We start from the raw sequence: 20,694 nt of genomic DNA on the forward strand, positions 1-20,694 counted from the left end.
CAATCAGAGCGTGTGAATACGCTGACGTTTCCGTACGCCTGCTAGAGGGCCTCGCCAACTCAAAATCTGATTGGTTGAAGCAACAGTTTGATCGACATTTATTTTATACTACAGGGCCCGCAGAACTGATTGTGAAGGCCTCCAGGCAGATTTCTTTGACCCTGGCAACAAATAGTTGGTTAAATGCTTAAATATGAAAATACACGTCTGGAAGCAGCGCAACCAGGGGGCTAGCAATGAAAGGAAGCGGACAGACCATTTGGATTTATTTAATACGTATTCATGGACAAAATATAATTAACATCAGTCTGTGATTCAGATATTTTTAGGCCAGCAGAGAAGGCCTTGCAGGCCCTGACGGCCCACCACTGTTGGGAACATATCTGTGTGTTTGGGAACATCTGCTATAACTTACAGCATCTGTAGAAGCAGTTCAGCTGCTAACTGTACTGCTGTAAGTTGCAGCAGTACAGATTTGATTTCAAACCAGAAGCTTGCAAAACCATAATGCCATTGTCATTTGGATTATAAATCTTCCCATTATTTTTATGAAATAGAGATAATTTTAGTAATCTTAGATAAACAACAGCAAAAGTTTAATCTGATTTGCAGAATGACAAAAAAGTTGTGTATTTTTGTTTTCTTACAGTTTTATATCCTGTTTCAGCTGTATCGTGGCAGCCATCCCTGCATCACTCAGTCTATTTTGTAAAGCAAAGCATGTGTTGAATATATTTGTCTGTAGGTCATATTCAGTTTGGAAAAGAAGAAATTCCGGCTGGTTGTAGATGGGATCAAAGCTCAGGATGGTCAGCTGACTAACTCTGAGTTGAAGTCTATGCAGCAGTTTCTCCTACCTGCGTACCTGGGCAGTGCGCCAGAATCCCTTCAGAAAGAGTTAAAGGTAGCAAAACACAAGTCAATTCAGTTAACATTTCTGGTGAAAAATTGTGGCTAGTTTAGTCAAATAAATACTACTTTTACTTTCAGTCAAAGGCTATGCCAAAGCAAAGTGTGTCCGGCTGTGTGCGTAATTTTAAGATGAATGGGGCACTGATGTTAAACCCATCGTCAAACTATGGTGCAGGACCCTGCTTTGAGGGGCCAACACAAAAAGGGGTGTATTTTGCAGGAAATGGAGCACATATCGTAATCAGTAAGTACATCACTTTTGTGCTCGTTTAATACCACACTTTCATTTCTAATCTATCATTTAAGAACACCATTGGTGCTTCACTTGAACAGTGTTGTTGTTTTATAGTACTGAATTGGATGACGGTGATTTTTTTTTAATCTTACTTATGATTTGAGCCTTTTAGGGACATGCTTCAGTATATTAGAAAAATGTTTTATTTAATATTTAGAAACTAGGAAACTCAAAAAATGGTTTTCTGTTCATTAGTTGCTCCCCGTTACTTGTTTTTTGTAAATCACATTATCTGCATTTGTTTTCTGTATTTCAGATGACTCCTTTGTTTTTGGTTCTGACCTGGAGCTGCTGTTTAACATACGTCCCCGCAGTCAGACTGGACTCCTGCTTCATGTTGGTGACTCCACCAGTCATGTAAACACAATGGACCACTTTCTCAGCATCTATATGCTCGGAGGAGAGGTGAGAATACTTTTATGCTTTCTGCTGCCATAGAACTGTCTTAAATGTTTGCCCCTTTCTTTATGCACAGCAAAGGTTGTCTCTAAATTAGGTTGGCTTGAATTGGTAGCTTCAAAGTCAGTTGATTCTACCTTCATTATCAAAGTTGACTTTATTCGTATGGGGTTAACAGTGAGATATTTGCATATGTTTCTATTTGCAGGTGGTGGCGCACGTGAACAATGGAAGAGGAGAGTACATGACATCAGTGAAGCCAAAAACCTCTTTATGCGATGGAATATTTCATAAAATTTCAGGTGATAGAAAACTTAGAATTGCACTAATACCCAATACAAATATCGAACCAAATATGAAATAATGCAGTCGCATGTTTTTAACTCAGACCAACAATGAGGAGGACAAAGAAAATATTTATTGATTATGGAGCAAAGTATATTGTTTTGCACACTTATGCAGTGTCACGACATTTAATTCTAGGGTGTCACTTTTTACTATCTTCTTGTATTTATAAATAAAGCTTTGGAACACTGGTCATGGTCAAAAGATTCTCAGATCCAGCCAACATGTCAAAAATACTGTTTTATTTTAACTGTGCTGAATGGTGAAAATGCTTATCTCTATCGTATATGATGCTATGTTATTCGGTATATTTGTTTACAGTAACTTCATTCACTCTTAATATAACAAACGTCAAACAATAATAATTATTCTCAGCCGATAACTAACGGATTTGTAGTCAGGTACAAGTTTAAAAGCATCTTCTATCATAAAATAATCTAGAATTTATTTTTAGAATCAGTTTATTTCCTCAAAATAAATGTACAGAGATGACCTCTGCTCATCCAGGCCTTGATGCTTTTCTCTTTGGTTTCAGGTTTTAGTAGCCTCAGCAGTTTCCTTAGTCGTTTTGTTTGCTCAGTTAAGACCAGTAAAGCTGACTCATCTGAAATGGAGGAGTCATTTTGTTACCAGAAAGGGTTAATATTTTTTTCAGCTGAAAGCTATGATGCCTGCTGTTACATTGGTAAAAATATAAGTACTTCAGGGAAAAAAGTATTTGTTTATTTATGTGCCTGTAATTACTTGGCGTCAAATCTTTCCCCCTTTTTTCTCCTAGTAATCAAGAGAAAAAATGTTGTACAACTATCTGTGGACACACTGGACAACTACAAGATAGGTCCACCATCTTCTACTTTCCCTTCGACCAAAGATCCTCTTTATGTCGGTGGCATTCCTGGTGAGTATCAGTGTTTGAAATGTTTTTAATTTGTTAGAGCTTAGTGAGATTCACAATTGAATTTCTGAATAAATTATAAATAATAATTTAAAAAAATATGACAAGCTTCTGGTAAAAATGTGTAAAAAAAAAAAAAGCCTTAAAATAGTTATCTTCTATCTAATACACTACTATAAATTTAAATTAATTTCTTAAAACTACAAGAAATAATCTTTTTGTTTGTGTGATTTTACAACAAAGCCACTAGTAACACAATAATTGACACCCCTAACAATTCATATACATTTTAAGAAGTAACTACCTAAGCACTTGTTTCCCTGGTGTATAAATTTAACCTGAATTTGGGGTCAATTGCTCCTCAAAATGGAAAGAAAACAGAACATGCCGTTCAAGGAATGCCAGTGTATGCTGATCTTCTACTGCACTGAGAACAATATTTAAAAAGCTTTATCACCTGAAATTAGAAAAAATAAGGTTATCAACATCATACAATCAGTAGGATGGGAAACAAAGTCTCCAAAACTCATTGTTAGAAAATTATAGTCATGAGTGACATCTTGTGATCAACAAGTCTGCATAATAACTATTAGATATATGCCATCCAGCTGTTAGGGAGTAACAGACACTCCTGGTGGATCTGATGCGAAACAGTTTTAGGTTCGAAAGCACCTTAAACCCACTGTTATGTACAGCAGAGGCAACTATTATTATAATTATCAATAATATAACATTTGCTAATAATATTATCAATTCATGCCAAGTTAAATGTAATACAAAATATGGTAGTAACTTAATGTAATAATGATGTTTTTGCCAAATATGTAAACAAACACTTGCAAGTTCATATACAAGTTAGATGACCACTGCTTTCTTCTTGAACTTTAGCACATTTCACTGAGTGATCTACCCACCAAATTCACTTCAAATAAATACATTGCTAGCAAACATAAAATTAAGAATTTATATAGTTAAGTTAGATGCTGTACAATAATAATAGATACATATTTGGCTCAAAAATAATTCTCCAATTGGTTCCACAACCATAATTAATGAGAAAGTTCTGCATGGTGCAACTCCTTGAATGAATGAATGAATGAGACAGCTGTTATCCACTATGCATATACTCGATCAGCAAACCGCGTAGTAGGAAGGAAATTAGTTATGCACGTTTTTGTATATTGATTTTTTTTCTCAATTATTACATAAATGAGCTCAAATTCACAGTATCATAGTGGGAATATACTATTAAAGTAAAAGATGAATTTGTTTTAGGGTTTAATATAAGATGACCCTTGAACAAGCTGTTATGTATGAAAACAAAGTTAGCAAATTTGTTTACTACCTGAACATTTGTTTTTACAGAGGCACTGATGCAGCAGATGCTTCCTGTCACATCCTCCTTTGTGGGATGTATCCAGGACATGAAGATCAACGACGTATCAGTCTCCTTCCACAGGTCATCAGGCGTGTTTGGCCCTGTCAACCTCAAAGAGTGTCCGGGCTGAGCAGTTATGGCTGAACAAGCCTTGGGACCACCTCCTCTACCAACTATGTGCAATCGGTTAAAAGACAGAGAATGTGTCTATGTGTCAGAATGTGTGGTGTGTGTCTGAAGGAATGTGTGTGGGGGTTGTGAGCAGCAGCTTACAGGTTTATCGTTTTAGCTGCTCTATATTTATTCTGTGATAAAATCAAATATCATCATGGCACCAATTCTTGGACAATCTTCCTAACTGCAACACAACCAGATGCATGTCTCCATTGATTCTTTGTCAACAACCAAATGCTACTGAACAGACTGGTGATTATTGATCAGGGGGATTCATTATCAAAAACCCAGCACTTTAAGAAAATAAATGTTGCCTTCTCAGATGGTGCTGCAGTTGCAATGAAAACTACTAGCTTTGTTGTCGATTGTAGTTTTTTCTCTGTTGGACTCCCAACTTTTATAATAGAATTATTATGTTTACACCTGCGGTGCTTACGTCATTGCTGTTTCAGGGGTCTCCAAGCTATGATCTATTTATTTCCACCTGCCTGCAGAGTTCTGCTTTGTAACTGGTTTAAAACACATGTGATCCTCACGTTTGATCTGAGTTACCTTCCCGTTTTGCATTCCTTTTGCATGACAATTATGATGTTCTCTGTCGATTTTTCACACCATAAAAAAAGCATGAATTTTAATTTCTATTTATTTTATTTTTTCTGATAAGTAATCTTTAATTTATGACATTAACATAGCTTTCACAACTGTGGTCAGTCATGAATTGGGACCATTACAAAAGAGCTGCAAACAATTTAGCACAGAACTAAATGTGTATTAAAGATGCTTAAATTTCCCAACAGGTGTTTACTTTTCTGTTTTTACATTCATACCACAATTATTATGAAATGCGTTATAAGAATGCATTATATACTTGGACGCATTTGGACATGCATTCCTGCCTTGTGATGACCGATTTGTAAACCTGTTGCATCATTGTTTTTATAGTTCCTGTGGCAATAAAAGATTATTTGATTTGTGTTTAAAGTGGCAAGTAAATTTTTTTAAGTCTTTCATATATTGCATTTCCTTTGATCAGTTTAACAAAGCTTCATTAAAATTGTGATAAGATTGACTTATAAGGTAAAACAGGTAAAACGTATCTCAAAATTATGTTAATACACAAACATAAAACATTATGTTGCTTTATGCAAGCACTACACATTATCAGTTCAGCTTTACTGCTATTTTAAGTTGATTTTTTTTTTTCAAAACACGCTAGAGAAAATTGAAAAGGGGAGGAAAATTCTGTTTTTATTTTGTAATTTCGCAGGTTTTTTAAGTAAATGGTTCATAGTTAAGTAAGAGACTTGAAAGATAATAAATGAGGTTGAAACTAGACATTTTTGACAGAAAAGTGGATCTGACTGGTGGTTTTGCTGAAGGCCGAGTGTCTGTTTCTGTAGAGATCGCAGTTGAAGTTGGTAATGATCTGCACAGCTCTGGATTCTGACAGGTAAATATAGTTTATTTAGTTCAGAAACATCAAAACGACAAGAAGTTCACGACTCACATTTAAATTAAATATATATACACATTTTTACCATCCATCCATCCATCCATTTTCTGTTCACCCTTGTCCCTAATGGGGTCGGGAGGGTTGCTGGTGCCTATTTCCAGCTACATTCCGGGCGAGAGGCGGGGTACACCCCGGACAGGTCGCCAGTCTGTCGCAGGGCAACACAGAGACATACAGGACAAACAACCATTCACACACACACTCACACCTAGGGAGAATTCAGAGAAACCAATTGACCTGACAGTCATGTTTTTGGACTGTGGGAGGAAGCCGGAGTACCCGGAGAGAACCCACGCATGCACAGGGAGAACATGCAAACTCCATGCAGAAAGACCCCGGCCGGGAATCGAACCCAGGACCTTCTTGCTGCAAGGCAACAGTGCTACCAACTCAAAATTTTTCTAAAACTGTATTAGTTCTTAGAAAATATACATTTTAAAAATTTGAAAACTTTAAAAAAATCTTCTGTCCTACATCATAAAAAAAATAGAAAATGTAGCTGTTTCTCTAAATTATTCTAAATATATATAAGGGATAGATTATGGATAAAATATGTAGTCCCATTAAAGTGAGTTTTATTAGAGGTTTAGATTCGTACTCTTTTTTTGTAGTTAGTCAAGTTTTACAGGTTTAGCTTTACCCTGTCTTTGGACAGGAAAATTTCAAATCTGGCAACGGTGGCAAATGGTGCCTTTTTTTTTTTAATTAATGAGCGTGACGCGCATGCGCCATGCAGGATAGAAATATGACGTAGCTTCCACGTGATCGTTTTTTTAAAAAAAATGTGGGGAGCATCTGCAAGTATAGAGACACAAAACTGTCGGTCTGATATTCATGAACTCTGGGACCAGGATTAAAAATGATATTTTCTGATCTCCCAAGACGCGGAGATCCGAGTGGACGCCCAGCCTTATGACTGAAACTTTTGTGGATCCGATTGAAAACGAGGCCCAGTTTGGCGACTAGTTGTACTTGACCTAGGCCGCAGGAGCGCCATGTTCGAAATCGCTGCGTTGGTTATTCGGTAAGTAAGTTACCTTTCGAAAACCGAGGCTGAAGTTGGTTTCCTATTCCAGCTTCCGATTCCACTAATTCTTCACTACCTTCCGCATCTTTAATCTACTTTAGCTAAAAAACTACAACACCTACACCAGTGGTGCCCAAAGTCGGTCCTGCAGGGTCGGCATCCAGCATGTTGTTAGTTCTCTCCCTAGTGGTAGCAACAACCTCCTCAGCATGTCAGTGTTCTTCTCAGGCCTTCTGATGAGCCATTATTTGATGCAGGTGTGTTAAACCTGCCATCGATACAGTTGCAGCCAAGCATGTTTTAATGTTACACAATACAGTTTTAACAAGTTGCTCAAAGTCTAAACTGGTATTGTGCATTTAAGGTGTAAAGTTTACTTTCGAGCAATCGCCCCCCAAAAGAATCCCAGCGCCCCCCTTTTGTAAAAATTTCCGCCAGCGCCCCCTGTCGTCCTCTGAACGCCCCCCGGGGGGGGGCAGTACTGCCCCCGTTGGGAAACGCTATTGTAGATGGTGATGGCTGTTGGAAGGAAAGATCTTCTGCAGCGGCCTGTTAAGTGAAGTGAAGTTTCACAAATCGGGCGAAGGTTTCACAAATCACAAACATGGTTTTATATATTCTACTACTAGAGCAGAATAATGAAGTGCAGGTTTGAAGTGTCTAGGTGTTGCAGTTCTGGAATTAGAGAAGTTCTAGTGTGATCCAGAAGTGAAACTTAAAAAAGGGTCTGAAATTGCCCTTTACTGTATTTAAGTTTCACAAATCAGAAAAAAATGTCACAAATTCCAAACATGGTTTAAAATATTCTGCTATTAGAGCACAATAATCCAGTCCACGTTTGAAGTGTCTATGTGTTGTAGTTTTTTACTAGAGTAGATTAAAGATGCGGAATGTAGTGAAAAATTGGGTGGAATCGCCCTTCAGCCATTTCCCGAGTTTTTTCCATTTCCCGAGTTGGAAGCTGGAGTAGGAAACTAACTTCAGCTTCATGTTAGTGAAGCCATTTTTTGTGTCTAAACAGAGCAGCACACAAGGAGAGACCCGACCATGGCCTCTCAGCGGCGGTTTGTTTGGTTGCTGGCGTCCCTTTGCTGCTGAAACATCTGAGGAGATATAACGGCATCTGGAGCTAGCAGTTGATCGATTATGGATATACTACAATCAAGCTGAGGATTCCCTACAAGGTGCCTGGCGGATCCGCCCGACCCATCAAAGGTTGGTTAAGTCAAAGAACTGTTCCAATGGCGGGTCCAGAAGACATCTCAGGGTAGGAGCTGTTGCGGGTTTTGCAACGCTGCTGATGCTAACGCTGTTGAAGGCCAACGCTAGGCCTCTTGGTGTTCTGGTTTGGTTTGATTCTCTGCTGAGAGTCAATGAGCTGAGAAGGATTCTGCTGTTGTAAATCCTTCAGTCTTTGGATTTTTAGTGTTGTTTGAAGCAGTTGCTGTGGTCTTGTGACCTGTGGAGGTTTAGGTATAACTAGAATCTGATATCTACAATCTGAAGGCTTTCTAAATATCACTATATTAAACATTGATAACATACCTAATATATATACCTAATATATACCTAATATAATGTGTCAATGTTGACAACAGTATAGCTGCATGAGGATATACGTATCTTTCTAATGAATATTAAAAGCTTTTGGGTGAAGATGAGGTCTTTATATTTCAACATACATAAATTTTTTTGTGCCTATTTAATATTTGGTTTGAAATTTAGGGTCCATACTTTAATAATTCAATAACTCAAACAAATTTTATTTACGTTCAATTTAAACGTGAAAACCGATTCGTTTTTGTGCCGAAACAACGCGTGGTCTCGTGCAATTTCGTCATGCCACTTCATTTCTTCTGGACGACAACAGAGAGATCACCTGGAGCTGCAGGCTGGAGGTCACAGAGGTAATGTTCATACTGTAATAATTCAATAACTCAAACAAATTTAATTTACGTTCAATTTAGAAGATCAACTGGGACCTGTCCTTCAGTGTTTAAGTTTGTTTTAACAATTTTTTTTTCTCCTAGACTAAGCAACTGATGGACCTTTTGTAGCAAATAACTTAACTAAGTTAGGAACACCAGAGCGCCACCTTCTGGCCTCTCTCCAGATCAGTTCAGGTCAGAGAAGGGAACAGTTTTGGCTTTGTTTTTTCCCCTCCGTGGGCTGCCACCTTATCGTGGTGGAGGGGTTTGAGTGTCCCAGTGATCCTAGGAGCCGTTGGAGGCTTTGTGCCTCTATTTGGGTCGGGTCTGCCAGGGCAAACAGGTCCTAGGTGAGGGAGCGGACCAAGAGCAGCCCAAAAAACGCTTAGAAATATTAACACAAAATGTTCCTATTTAGAGATGGTGATATAGACGGGGTTTCCGCTTACATCCAGAGCTGTAGACAGAAGTCAGAGTTTCTCCCAGTCTTTTATCAGCCTGGCGGGCCACCAGGCTTTATTTTCCCCACACCAGGCTATAGGTTATTTTAAATGGGGATTTTTCTCCACCAGTGACAGTAAAGACAGATTAAAGTAAAGGTTTAAAGTTTGGCATTGAACTGACTGAGGAGTCGTGAACCAATTGTGCTGTCCCATCAATTGCCTGTTGGCTTCAGATGTTATTTCTGAGTTTTGATGCCTGACCCTGCACCTCAGACTTTCTGTATCTTGGCATTTTTTAACCCAAACACGCAGCAGACCGCTGATGAATGACCCCAGCTGATTTTCTGGAGGAAACTCTGGAAACTTTCCCACGTGACACTTCCTGATTGTTCTCTGTTTTGACTTGAAACTTTCTTAGTAATCTTTCTTGAGGAATGCTGCAGCTATTTTGCTGTTTAAGTAATATTTAAAAGTGAGTTTTTGAAAAGTGGTTTCATTCTTGAGTCTTTAAAGGGTTTGACGTGGAACCTGCACATGTCCTGTTGTCGCCTTCCTGTCCTCAATTTTCATTTGCACGATTTCTGTTTCTACCAAAAAGTGGATGAATAAAGTCTTCAATTTGGTGTTTTGTAAACAAAATTGTTCTTTTAAAAAAGGTTTAGTTGAGACCAGAAACTTCATAATTCTTTTTTATTTCTTAGTTTATGTTTATTTATTTAGGATATTTTAAATGTCTTCCAGTTCCAGTGTTAAATGTTCATTAGACTTTAAAGTTTGAGAATGAAGAGCACTTTTTCCATTCGGTCCTCCACTGAATGGAAAAAGCTTCTTTCTTTTCAGTTGGGTTTTTATTTTCCATCACAACAACATAATGTTGATTAAAATAATTCATCTCGGATTTCCTGTTTGTCCTTTTTATTTTTGTCTGAGCGTTGAGAGTTTCATCACGTGTCCCACAGCAGCTTGATGGAAAACACACATTGAACACATATTTGTTTCTACTCTGAATTTGGAGTCACATTTTTATTATTATTTTTATCTAACATTTTCTCTCTCTTTGCTTGTGATTTAATGTTTTTACTGTTTTAAACCCAGTTTTTCAAATCAAGCTACTAACACACGAAAAGGCGCAGATGAAATCAAATTAGTTATCCAGTAATTATAATAATAATGTCTCTACATTTTACTGTACAGAGGTTTGAAGGTTTTCTATACGGGAATATGATATTTCCGGATGCACTTGAAGGTAGCACATTTCCTGTCTCCACAGGAACACAAACCGGCGGTCAGACAGGCGGCAGAATACGGAACACAGCGGCGCAACCCTTCAGACAAAACAACGGTCAGCCCACACTCTCAGCTATTTATGTCGTCTATATAGGTTATTAGTCTGCTAATGTAAACAACACAGACATGACGGCGACTGTTCAGAGCTGCGCAACGGGTTGAGACTGTTTTGCCTGTGAGTAAACTATCCAGAACCACCCCCGCCCCCCCCACACGGAATCTCTCGGGTACTTACCTCCAGCTGCGGCGGCGGTATCGGGTGTCCTAATGGCGGACCCAACAGCAGCAGCTCCCCGGAGCTCCGAGGAGGAGAAGACGGAGCATATAAACGACGCAGAGCTGGCTCTGAAAGGAATCAATATGCTGCTCAACAACGGATTCAAGGAAAGTGATGAGCTCTTCAAGACATACAGGTCTGTGCGGGTCTCCAGGCAGCTTTCAGGTTATGCCAGCAACTGCATATCGTTTTAGTTATTCCTCATAAAATGAAGTAGCATACGCAGTGTGTTTATGTTTGTATTAGTTTTTTTTTTTTTTTTGCGTGTGTAAGCGCCAGTATCATTGTCCTACTTATCTGGTGGATTTCACTTTATGATTTGGTCACAAGCTGGATTAGATTAATGCCCCAAGAAAATACTCAGGCAGACCAACTTGTTTATGAAAAAAATAGTAATGGATTAATAAAATGGCTGACTAATGTTTGGTGATGGGGCGTTGTAGTTATTTTAGCAATCTTTACTCTATACATGTTTTAAGGAGGTTTGCTTGTTTAGCAAGTTGTCATTCCTGAAATGCTTGTCCCAACTGAAAAGTTTCCATGAATTAACATCTCTTTCACTTGGTTTGGATAGATCCAAAACACTTTGTTGGATATAAATGAGCCCATATAAGAGTTGAAAAGCTAAAAATAAACAACAAAAAACTAATCTATTCTAATCTAATTTATCTATGCACTTTTAGTATAATCTACTTATTGGTTTTACACTGTATTCATTCTCCTGCCATGCTGTGTTGTTATAAGAGCTGATCTAAAGCGAAGAATATGCTTTAAGGCTACATGTTGATGTCACAGAAGGCTGCCCGCCCCTATGTGTCCTGACCCCTGGTGAAAAGCAAAATGTCAGTACCCCCACTAATTGCTCTAAGCACCAGTGTCATCCTGCTTTGACAGCATAAGTCAGAAAACATGGAGGGAAGTGAAAGACTCCAAGGCAAAGTAAGCCATACACTGCCATGCTTTATGATGCATTTGGTATTTGCTTCTGATACGTCTTCTTCACTTGTCGGTACCTGTCTTCGGAATCACAGTATTGTTCTGTTTGGCTTTGAAGCAGACTTGGCACAAACTTTGTTGCTGTAATAATGATTACAAAGCCCCCTACTCATGTTCTGTTTCCTCTTTTTAAGGAATCACAGTCCTTTGATGAGTTTCGGTGCAAGTTTTGTGAGTTTTCTGGTAAGTACAGAATTGTCCTGTCAGCATGACGTCATTTAGTTTCAGATCTCTGTTCTTATTTCACTTTCATTTTAACCTTAAAACAGTTTAATTTGAAAAAGCATTAAAAGAACTTTTAAATAATGGAACGATTTATATACGTATATATATATATATATATATATATATATATATATATATATATATACTTTCTGTGTTTTGAAAGCTGACATTCAAATACAATTTTTGACTCAATTTACTTTGAAACATCAAACTTCTTTTTTTGTGCTTTTCAAGCTCAGTACTAATCAAGATGTTTATGTAAACATACAGTAAAAGATAAAAAAGCAGTATTTAAGTGATTTACTATTTTTAGTGGACTGTAGGAATTTCTGGCTTAAATTAAGTGGGTATGCATATCAAGTCAGTTGATTTGCAGTGAATACATAGTTTAAGACATCAACTAAAAACCGTTAGGTTAGTTTGGAAAAAAATTACACTTTAGGTAAATCAAGCAGTTTTGTTACAGCAAACACTCAGCAATAAACTTTGGCTATTGGAATGAGGGGGGAAAAATAGGCTACAAGTGATAATCCCAGTACAATAGCTTCGGAAATTATTGAAACCGCAACTCGCAATGCCAGTAAAATGCTGTCCTCTATGAGATGACACACCCAATAGCCTAATCTCTCATCAAGAAACTGGAGCAAAGTATAAAAGTATTCTCACTTCAACATGTCATTTTGCCCTAGGAAGACTCACGTTTGTAACTTGGAAGAGAAGTTACAAAATGCTAATAAAGCATCTGGAATTCATTGGGCTCAGTCAATAAAAAAAGAAACTGAGTTATGCTTCACCTAAATATTGTGGACAAATGAGGAAGCTTTGGAGAGAGCGAGTCTTTGTTTTACTCTCCCACTGTCTTGAGAGACAGGGTCATTTAAACCCCACAACAGGTTTTTTGCTCTGTGTGGTCCGGCGGCGTCGCCCTGACCCCTTTTGCGCCTTTCTGAGTTTTTTTGTGCGTGGTTCTGGAAATTGACAGTCTGACGGGAAAACCCACATCCCCCCTGTCTGACGTGACATTTTCCTCGCTCCTCCTGTGCTAAGTCCACAGGAGGGTTAAGGTAATGAAGTCATCCATAAAGATCTGCAGGAATTTTTGTGTGAAATATACGACATGTACAAATCAGCCGTTTTATACTGTTTAAAGTCTAAATCACTTCTATAATTGTAATTTCATTTCCTGCTTTCTGTGCTGTAGTTACCAAACCTTTTTGCTTCACTTTTACAAAGCCATGGGTCGCTGTCTTTTTCCATAAATTTTCTGCCTTTAGAAAGATTAATCTGGGTGTGTTTTGTGTGCAGAATGCTGTAATGACATTTGAAGAGGAGAAAATGCAGACGGCCTTTGAGGACCTCAAATCGACGGAGCGACTGTGTGAGAGTGAAAATGGCAGCGTTATTGAAACCATTAAAAACAAGATAAAGCGGAGCGTGAGTAACCACCTGAATCTATGAGTTTAATTGTTGTAGATAAATGTATGACGAATTATTATTGCTGTTTGCCCGAAACCCAGAGTGGATAAGTGTGATGTGGTTTAGCAGGTGGATTCCCAGAGGTCGGGAATGGCTGCTGTGGACCGACTGCAGCGGCAGATCATCATTGCAGACTGCCAGGTCTACCTCGCAGTTCTGTCTTTCATAAAGCAAGAGCTGTCAGGTAACGAGCAGAAAAAAAGTCAAAAGTTTGCGTTGTATATAAAATACCAAAGCAAGTTTCACTCAGCTCACCTACACTCCCTTCCAGCATACATCAAAGGAGGCTGGATCCTCCGCAAAGCATGGAAGATGTATAACAAATGTTACAATGACATCACACACCTACAAGAAAGCAACAGAAGGACCTCTGAACAGCAAGCGTCGTCCTCTCTGTCATCCATCTCGGCCTCCGGCAGCAGCCGATCCTCCTCACCTGGAACGAGCCAGTCTCAGAGACTGGACGGCGTCAGACCAGAGGTTCTGGATCGGCTGAAAGGATCTGTCAGCTTCGGCTATGGCCTTTTCCACCTATGCATCTCCATGGTGCCGCCCCACCTTTTGAAGATCGTCAACCTGCTGGGCTTCCCCGGAGACCGCGATCAAGGCCTCTCGGCGCTCATGTATGCCAGTGAAAGTAAGGACATGAAGGCCCCATTAGCTACGTGAGTATGTGAGTGAGCAAGTTAATGAAGTATTCATACCCCTTTAACTTTGTAAAATTTTGTCTTGCTACAACCCCAAACATCTGTGTATGGTATTGGGGTTTTATGTGATACAGAAACACAGAGTAATGCATAGATGTGAAGTGGAAGTAAAGTAATACTCATCTAAAACATACAAATACAAAATATGTGTGGAGGATTTCCTGAGGGAAGCAGAGTTTGTTGTGATTCTATGCAGGCTTTTCACATTTATTCCTCAATCCTGTATTAGGTCCTACAATTCAGAGTAGTTACAGGGTCTAGACTACCAACATGAATCTCAGGAGTGAGTGACTTCAGCCCCCACTCCATGTAGGAAACTGTTGATCATGAGCAGTGAAGAACACATGTAGATCTCAAAAGAGGCTTGTGTGTTCAGAGTGTTATGTACAGTCAGTTTCCCATCACCATTTTGCTTTCAATGATCTGTTTCTTTTTGACAATCTTCTACGAGAGTCAGATTTATGAAGTGCATTGACACCAGAAGAAAAATGTCTTACAGTACAGTAGTACACAGCAGCATCATTATGTGATGTTGCTGGAGAAAGGTGAGTTTTAATAAGTTTACACTTCTATCCACTCTTTTGAACGTTTATTACATTGCTGTCATTTTAATTGTAACTTGACGCATTCAATAAAATACAAAAAAAGCAACAAAAAAACCCCACTGTAAGTTAACCGAATGTACTGTATATCAAGTGTAAAAAGATTCTCCCACCAGAGCGGTGAAGTTCTGCAGCTCCTTTAGACTTACTGCAGGCCTCCCTGCTGCTTCTCTGATTAATGCTGTCTTTATCCAGCCTGTCAGCTAAGCCACATTCACACAACTGTACTTATACAGAGATTACTTTCAGATCTTAAACAAACAGAAATATAATTTTCCTTCCACTTCACAGGGTGCACAACTTTGTGTTTCACTTAAAACTCTTAATGAAATACATTCAAATTTTTTGTTTGTTATGGGACAAAATGTGTAAAAGTTCAAGGGGAAAAAATAGTTTTGCAAGGCACCGTATGAATACTAGGTGTTAAAAAAATACAAATAAAACTGAAGAATTGAATTTTGATGGAAACTCCTAAACAGAGAAATGAAAGCAAAGAGTTGACAAAAGAAAGAAAACAGCTGACTCAAGTTCTGTGGTATCGTTTCCCAAGTCGTGCCTTATTATTGAATCATTTCTTAATTTCAGTATCTTAATTTTTCTTTCTAAATTCATGAGTATGGGCTCCGAAGTTACAGGATAAGGTTGTTCATAATAAACCTGCACTAATTGATATTTTGAATTTTCCCAGTCTGAGTCAAATAAAATGAATTTTAATCAGTTGCAGTTGAGTGAGTGACGTCATCAAAATGACAAATACAGAAACGTTAAGTTGTGATTCTCTGCTCTCCTTCCAGCCTGGCTCTGCTGTGGTACCACACGGTGGTGCAGCCCTTCTTTGCTCTAGATGGCTCAGACACACAAGCAGGCCTAATGGAGGCTAAATGCATACTTAAACAAAGGGAGGCCACATATCCAAACTCCTCTCTCTTCATGTTTTTTAAAGGAAGAGTTCAACGCCTTGAGGTAAAGACACACAGAAATGAAACAATAAATTTGCTTTCTACCTATAAATTTCTTCTGATTTGAGATACCTCGCACAATGAAATGACTTTGTTTTCTTTCCAGTGCCAGATCAGCAGTGCCTTGACTTCCTTCAATGAAGCCTTACATCTGGCTTCCGACCAGAGGGAGATTCAACATGTGTGTTTATATGAAATAGGTAATAATTTTCCTCCCTGGGTTTTTAGCCCCCATGTTCTGCGCTAGTCTGTCGTAATTTCTAATTTCCTTTGGGTGAATGTTTCAGGTTGGTGCAGCATGATTGAACTGAACTACACAGAAGCCTTCAGGGCGTTTGAGCGACTGAAGGCGGAGTCTCGCTGGTCGCAGTGCTACTACGCATATTTAACAGCAGGTAATGCAGACTTGGTTTTTAATTTAGAAATAAAAATCGAAAAAATGTTGCAAACGTTTGTATTCAGACTGCTCCCTGGAGTCAAGGCTTCATAGAACCACATTTTGCTGCAATTACAACTTCAAAGTCTTTCAGCATTCTGCAGAGAGAAATTCTCATTTCTTTTTTTGGAAAAAGGCTCAAACTCAATGAGATTGCAGAGAGCATCAGTTTTGACATCGTAGATGAGATTTTCAATTCGATTCTTATTTGGGCTTTGACTAGGCATCTGGTTTTCTCCCAGGATTGGTATCGGTTTGTATTTGGCTTCGTCCATCTTCTGAACTATTCTATTTAGCTAGTCTGTACTTAAAGAAATGCCCCCCGCCCCCAGCATGATGCTGCCACTTCCATGGTTTCCCATCTGTGTGCTGTGTTCAGGGTGTTATTACTGGGAAAAACAATGTGTGGGTGGATTCCAATCAATGTGTAGGTATGTAAAGAGGGCGATAAGAGTTGCACTGGGTTTTATGTAGGGGTACCAGAGTAAAGGGTGGCAATAAGTCCTTTACTCGTCACAGCTTATGGATTTTTATTTGTTGAAATAAAATACATGTTGAAATACATGTATTATATTCCTTCCTTTTGACGATCTTCCATTGCTTTATCACAAAAAACGTGTTGTAAAACATATTATTTATGTTTGTAATATGGTATTAAAGGAATATGGTTTTTTTTGTTGTTGTTGCCTCTAACCGATAGTATCTGCCGTGTTTTGTAGCATGTCAAGGAGCCACAGGTGATCTGGAGGGCGCTGTTGTAACCTTTAAAGATGTTCAAAGACTTTTCAAACGCAAGAATAATCAGATAGAGGTGTTTTCCTTGAAGAGGGTGAGCATTTATCTGGCTTGTTTTCTTTTCTTTTTGCATTTCTTGAACTGGAATAAAAAATCACTGACTCATAAATATTCCCATTTCGCCTCAGGCTGAGAAGCTCCGGAGCCCAGGTCTATCCAAAGAGCTCTGCATCTTGTCTGTGATTGAGATACTCTATCTGTGGAAAGCCCTGCCTAACTGCTCCTCTGCCAAGCTGCAGACAATGACTCATGGTAAGCACTATAAAATATGGCACCTGGTTTAGGGACTCCCGCCTCTCAAACTGTCTTCCGGTTGCTATTACGTTTTGCAGCAGAGGCACAGTGATCGTTGTTGTTTCAGTTTTGCAGGGGATTGAAGATACGTCATGCACCGACCTGAAAAACTTGCTTCTTGGAGCAATTAGCAGATGTCTCCTTAATACTAAAGATGCTGTGCAGGTATATGTGTAGTTAATAATGCAATGTTTTCCTGATTCCCAGCATGCTTCACTTCACTTAATAGCTCCTTGAGCAGAATTTTAATTAATCCATGCACTCAAAAGTACGCACTATAAATGGATATTATGGTGATTAGCTAACCTTGTTTTCTTTCCTGTGTGAAATTACAATTGTGTCTCAACAGTATTTCCGTCTGGCTGCAAGCGACGAGGTTGGACGTCAGTGCAACTCTTACGTGCAGCCCTACTCCTGCTATGAACTGGCCTGTGTACTGCTAAATTCCCCAGAGGTACAGATTCTGTGTGTGATTGGTTGTGTGTTATGGAGTGAGGTCTTCCCTCTCATCTCATTCGAAGTCATATGATATAAATTTTTTATTGTCTTTTTTTTTTTTTTTTCCCCCCAGACTGCAGAGAAGGGCCGAATGCTATTGCTTCAGGCTAAGGTACTCGAAGGATTTGTTGTTTTGACTTCTTCTCTTTTGCTTTGTGAATTCTTTAGTTTCATGCAGTCCAGTTGTTTTCATGTGCTCAACAAGTCATTGGAGTTAAAGTAATCTGACTCTCATATTCCAATGAGTTCAACAATTGATTGAAGAAACAGTTTGAAAAATCTCCAACGAAATATTCCAGTTGAAAATAAACTAAAAAGAATTTTTTAGGATTTGCGACTTAGAAACATAAGAGCAGATAAACCTGTAAAGAAACAGGACTTCTTTTGCACCACTTGAGCTGAAGTTGGTGTCAGGTTTAGTGATCAGGTGTTGAATTAAAACAATGTGTTTCAAGTCACATTGTCCCTGAAAACTGGAATGGTTTGGCCCATATAGCAAATTAGTGGGAAGCAAATTGATTGTACAAATAATTTTGCTCAAAAAATGTGATGGTATCTATATACTTTTTGAGCAAATAAAAACAAATACTTGTTCATTTGTCCCCTAATGTATAAGGAACAAATGAACAAGCAAGTGCAACTGGTACTTATGTTTGCCAGTGATCTGCAGTTGGTCGAAGCCAATTCTTAGGTTTTCATCACCCTGTTCAACCAAAATAAAAGCTCTTGTCTGGTTTAAGGGGGATGCATATTTCCTAAGAACATTTCTAACATGTATTGTTATTTCCTTATTTGCCTTCAGAAATGGGGAAGTGTGTCTAGCTCAGATCCTCTCACCAGGGTTGCCTTGGTTTAATAGCTACACTTAAATCCAAACAATCTAACACTATTCTCAGTGTTTCAACTAGATTTCTGACTTCCTTTTTTCTTTTTTTTCCCCCCACTCATTTCGACTTTAACCTTAAACGAGTTAGAAAACCCCCCAAAATAGTTCTCGCTTATTTTTTTTGTCTTGAAGTAATACTTTATTGTGAAATTATGATATGTGCCCCCAGAATATCTGTCCCTTCTTATCATCCTGTATTACATGTTTCAAATGACTTTAATTGCCTGCTCCGACCTTGATGCAATTCATCTGTCTGGAGTTCTACCTCCTGCAGCTCCGTTGACTGTGTTCTTGTATTAGCAGCTAATATTGACTGAGCACAGATCTCTCACTCTCTTTAGCTATAAAATTACTATGTGATAAAATTGATGCACCAACATCTAAACTGAACACAAATGGAGTCAAATAGAGGAATACAGGAATTTGTATTCCTCTATTTTTAATGAATCTGCTTTTAGCTGATTGACCAGTGGGGCATTGATCTGTTTGTGCCGATGCAGAGCTCGGTAAAGGTTCAGGCCATGAAGATGAAGGGAAAATTTATTCATTGACTCTTTGTGGATCTTTGTATACAGGAGGACTACGCCGGCTATGACTTTGAGAACAGGCTCCATGTTCGAATTCACTCCGCGTTCGCCTGTATGAGCTCAGCCCAGCCTTGATGTTTGATCAGCACCTTAAACAAAATGGCTTCCTGAGAATCAGATTACAAGTGTGAACTCTATTGTTTTACTGTGTTTTTATTACAGTGTTATGAGCCAAAACGCCTCCATGGAACATGAACAAATGATTCACAGAGGAACCTTTTAGGTTTACAGACCTGTTGCTGTACTGCACAACACATTAGCACATTTAAATTTTATTTTTTACATTGTGGGTGGTTTAAGATAGAGGGTTGTTTGGTCAAAAAGTCTACATATTTATGAGATTTGAGGTGAATTTGTAAAATGTGCCCTGGTATCACAGCAAGTAATGCCAAGTAAAGAGACTGCACATATAAAGTATCATTCAAATAAACAGATTCATTGTGCTTGATGCTGATATGACCTTAGTCTTGGTTTCTTGTTGTAAAAAAGTTTGCTAATCCATTGACATAAGACATAAGTAACTGGTCCTACTTGGAGCAAATTTGTTCTTTTTTTATGTAAATGTTTTGAATACATTTAGTAAATATGCAGAGATTGTACCACTTCTAAGTGGTATAAATGCAGAATAATCCTCTTTACTGTCAACAGGTTTTACTGTGTATTTGTTACAAGATTAATAAAAACAATGTTATTAAATGGGATTTCAATTTAGATTAATTTTTCGTTGATTTTCTCTGACTATCGAACTTTAACCGAGACGGGAATATTCAAATGTGGCCTCTGATGGCAGCTCGTCTGGAAAATGCCTCTAAAGACAAAACTGATGATTGCAAACCCCCAAAGTATTGAGTTTTTAGAAACATATTTTGTGTGCTGTAAAGTATTCACTTGGATCTGTGTAGTTTTTCCTTCAAACAAGATTAAATGGCATCGTTTTTTAAAAAAGGTACATTTGCTCGATTCTATTGTCTCATGTTTTTATGGAACCTCAAACAAAGGATTTAATGCACCAACATTTTGATACATAGTACACTTTGAAGTGGAAGGAAATGTGAGATTTTAGCTTTATACTTTGAAAGACCATCTACCAAAAATGCAGTGGGAATTTGTAGAAGTGTCCTTTCCTCTGATGCAATGCAACAAAAAAAATCCTCTACAGAAATTTACTTTCAGAAGTCAACTAATTATTAAGCAGTCCACTTGATCTTAATTAAGTCTGAATATTCAGCTGCCCGAAAATATTTGTGAACACCTCAGTTCATAGAGGAAAGTTGAGACATGTAGAAGCTTTGGTAAATCATGAAAGCATCTTAAGCTTTGAAGATCTCATGTATTTATCCTCTGATGATGGAAGGTGGAA

General features: G+C 38.3%; 2 protein-coding genes across 7 annotated transcripts in view; both read left to right on the plus strand.

The window, feature by feature from the left end:
* Positions 1-5,367, plus strand: part of LOC114146983 (laminin subunit alpha-3) — a 73,848-nt gene extending 68,481 nt beyond the window's left edge. For both annotated transcript variants that reach the window (XM_028021461.1, XM_028021462.1), the window contains exons 72-77: positions 746-904; positions 991-1,156; positions 1,464-1,612; positions 1,815-1,908; positions 2,730-2,849; positions 4,212-5,367. In XM_028021461.1, the coding sequence (XP_027877262.1) occupies positions 746-904; positions 991-1,156; positions 1,464-1,612; positions 1,815-1,908; positions 2,730-2,849; positions 4,212-4,354 (831 nt within the window). In that variant the 3' untranslated portion in view covers positions 4,355-5,367. The remainder of the gene's footprint in view (positions 1-745; positions 905-990; positions 1,157-1,463; positions 1,613-1,814; positions 1,909-2,729; positions 2,850-4,211) is intronic.
* A 5,148-nt stretch (positions 5,368-10,515) lies between these two features.
* Positions 10,516-20,283, plus strand: LOC114146986 (tetratricopeptide repeat protein 39C-like). 5 transcript variants are annotated; one of them, XM_028021468.1, is made up of 15 exons: positions 10,516-10,651; positions 10,838-11,009; positions 12,004-12,052; positions 13,400-13,528; positions 13,637-13,754; positions 13,842-14,235; positions 15,674-15,842; positions 15,945-16,038; positions 16,126-16,233; positions 16,994-17,103; positions 17,198-17,321; positions 17,431-17,528; positions 17,713-17,817; positions 17,935-17,973; positions 19,323-20,283. In XM_028021468.1, the coding sequence occupies exons 1-15, from the start codon at positions 10,531-10,533 to the stop codon at positions 19,407-19,409; spliced, it is 1,917 nt and encodes a 638-aa protein (XP_027877269.1). In that variant the 5' UTR covers positions 10,516-10,530; the 3' UTR covers positions 19,410-20,283. The 5 variants fall into 5 exon arrangements, with proteins under 5 accessions (XP_027877269.1, XP_027877270.1, XP_027877268.1 ...); XM_028021469.1 differs by having other exon boundaries at positions 13,640-13,754; XM_028021467.1 differs by lacking the exon at positions 19,323-20,283 and having other exon boundaries at positions 17,935-18,620.
* Positions 20,284-20,694: the final 411 nt, after the last annotated feature.

Source organism: Xiphophorus couchianus, chromosome 6 (genome assembly GCF_001444195.1).
Source record: "Xiphophorus couchianus chromosome 6, X_couchianus-1.0, whole genome shotgun sequence".
In the NCBI taxonomy this organism is placed as follows: Eukaryota; Metazoa; Chordata; class Actinopteri; order Cyprinodontiformes; family Poeciliidae; genus Xiphophorus; species Xiphophorus couchianus.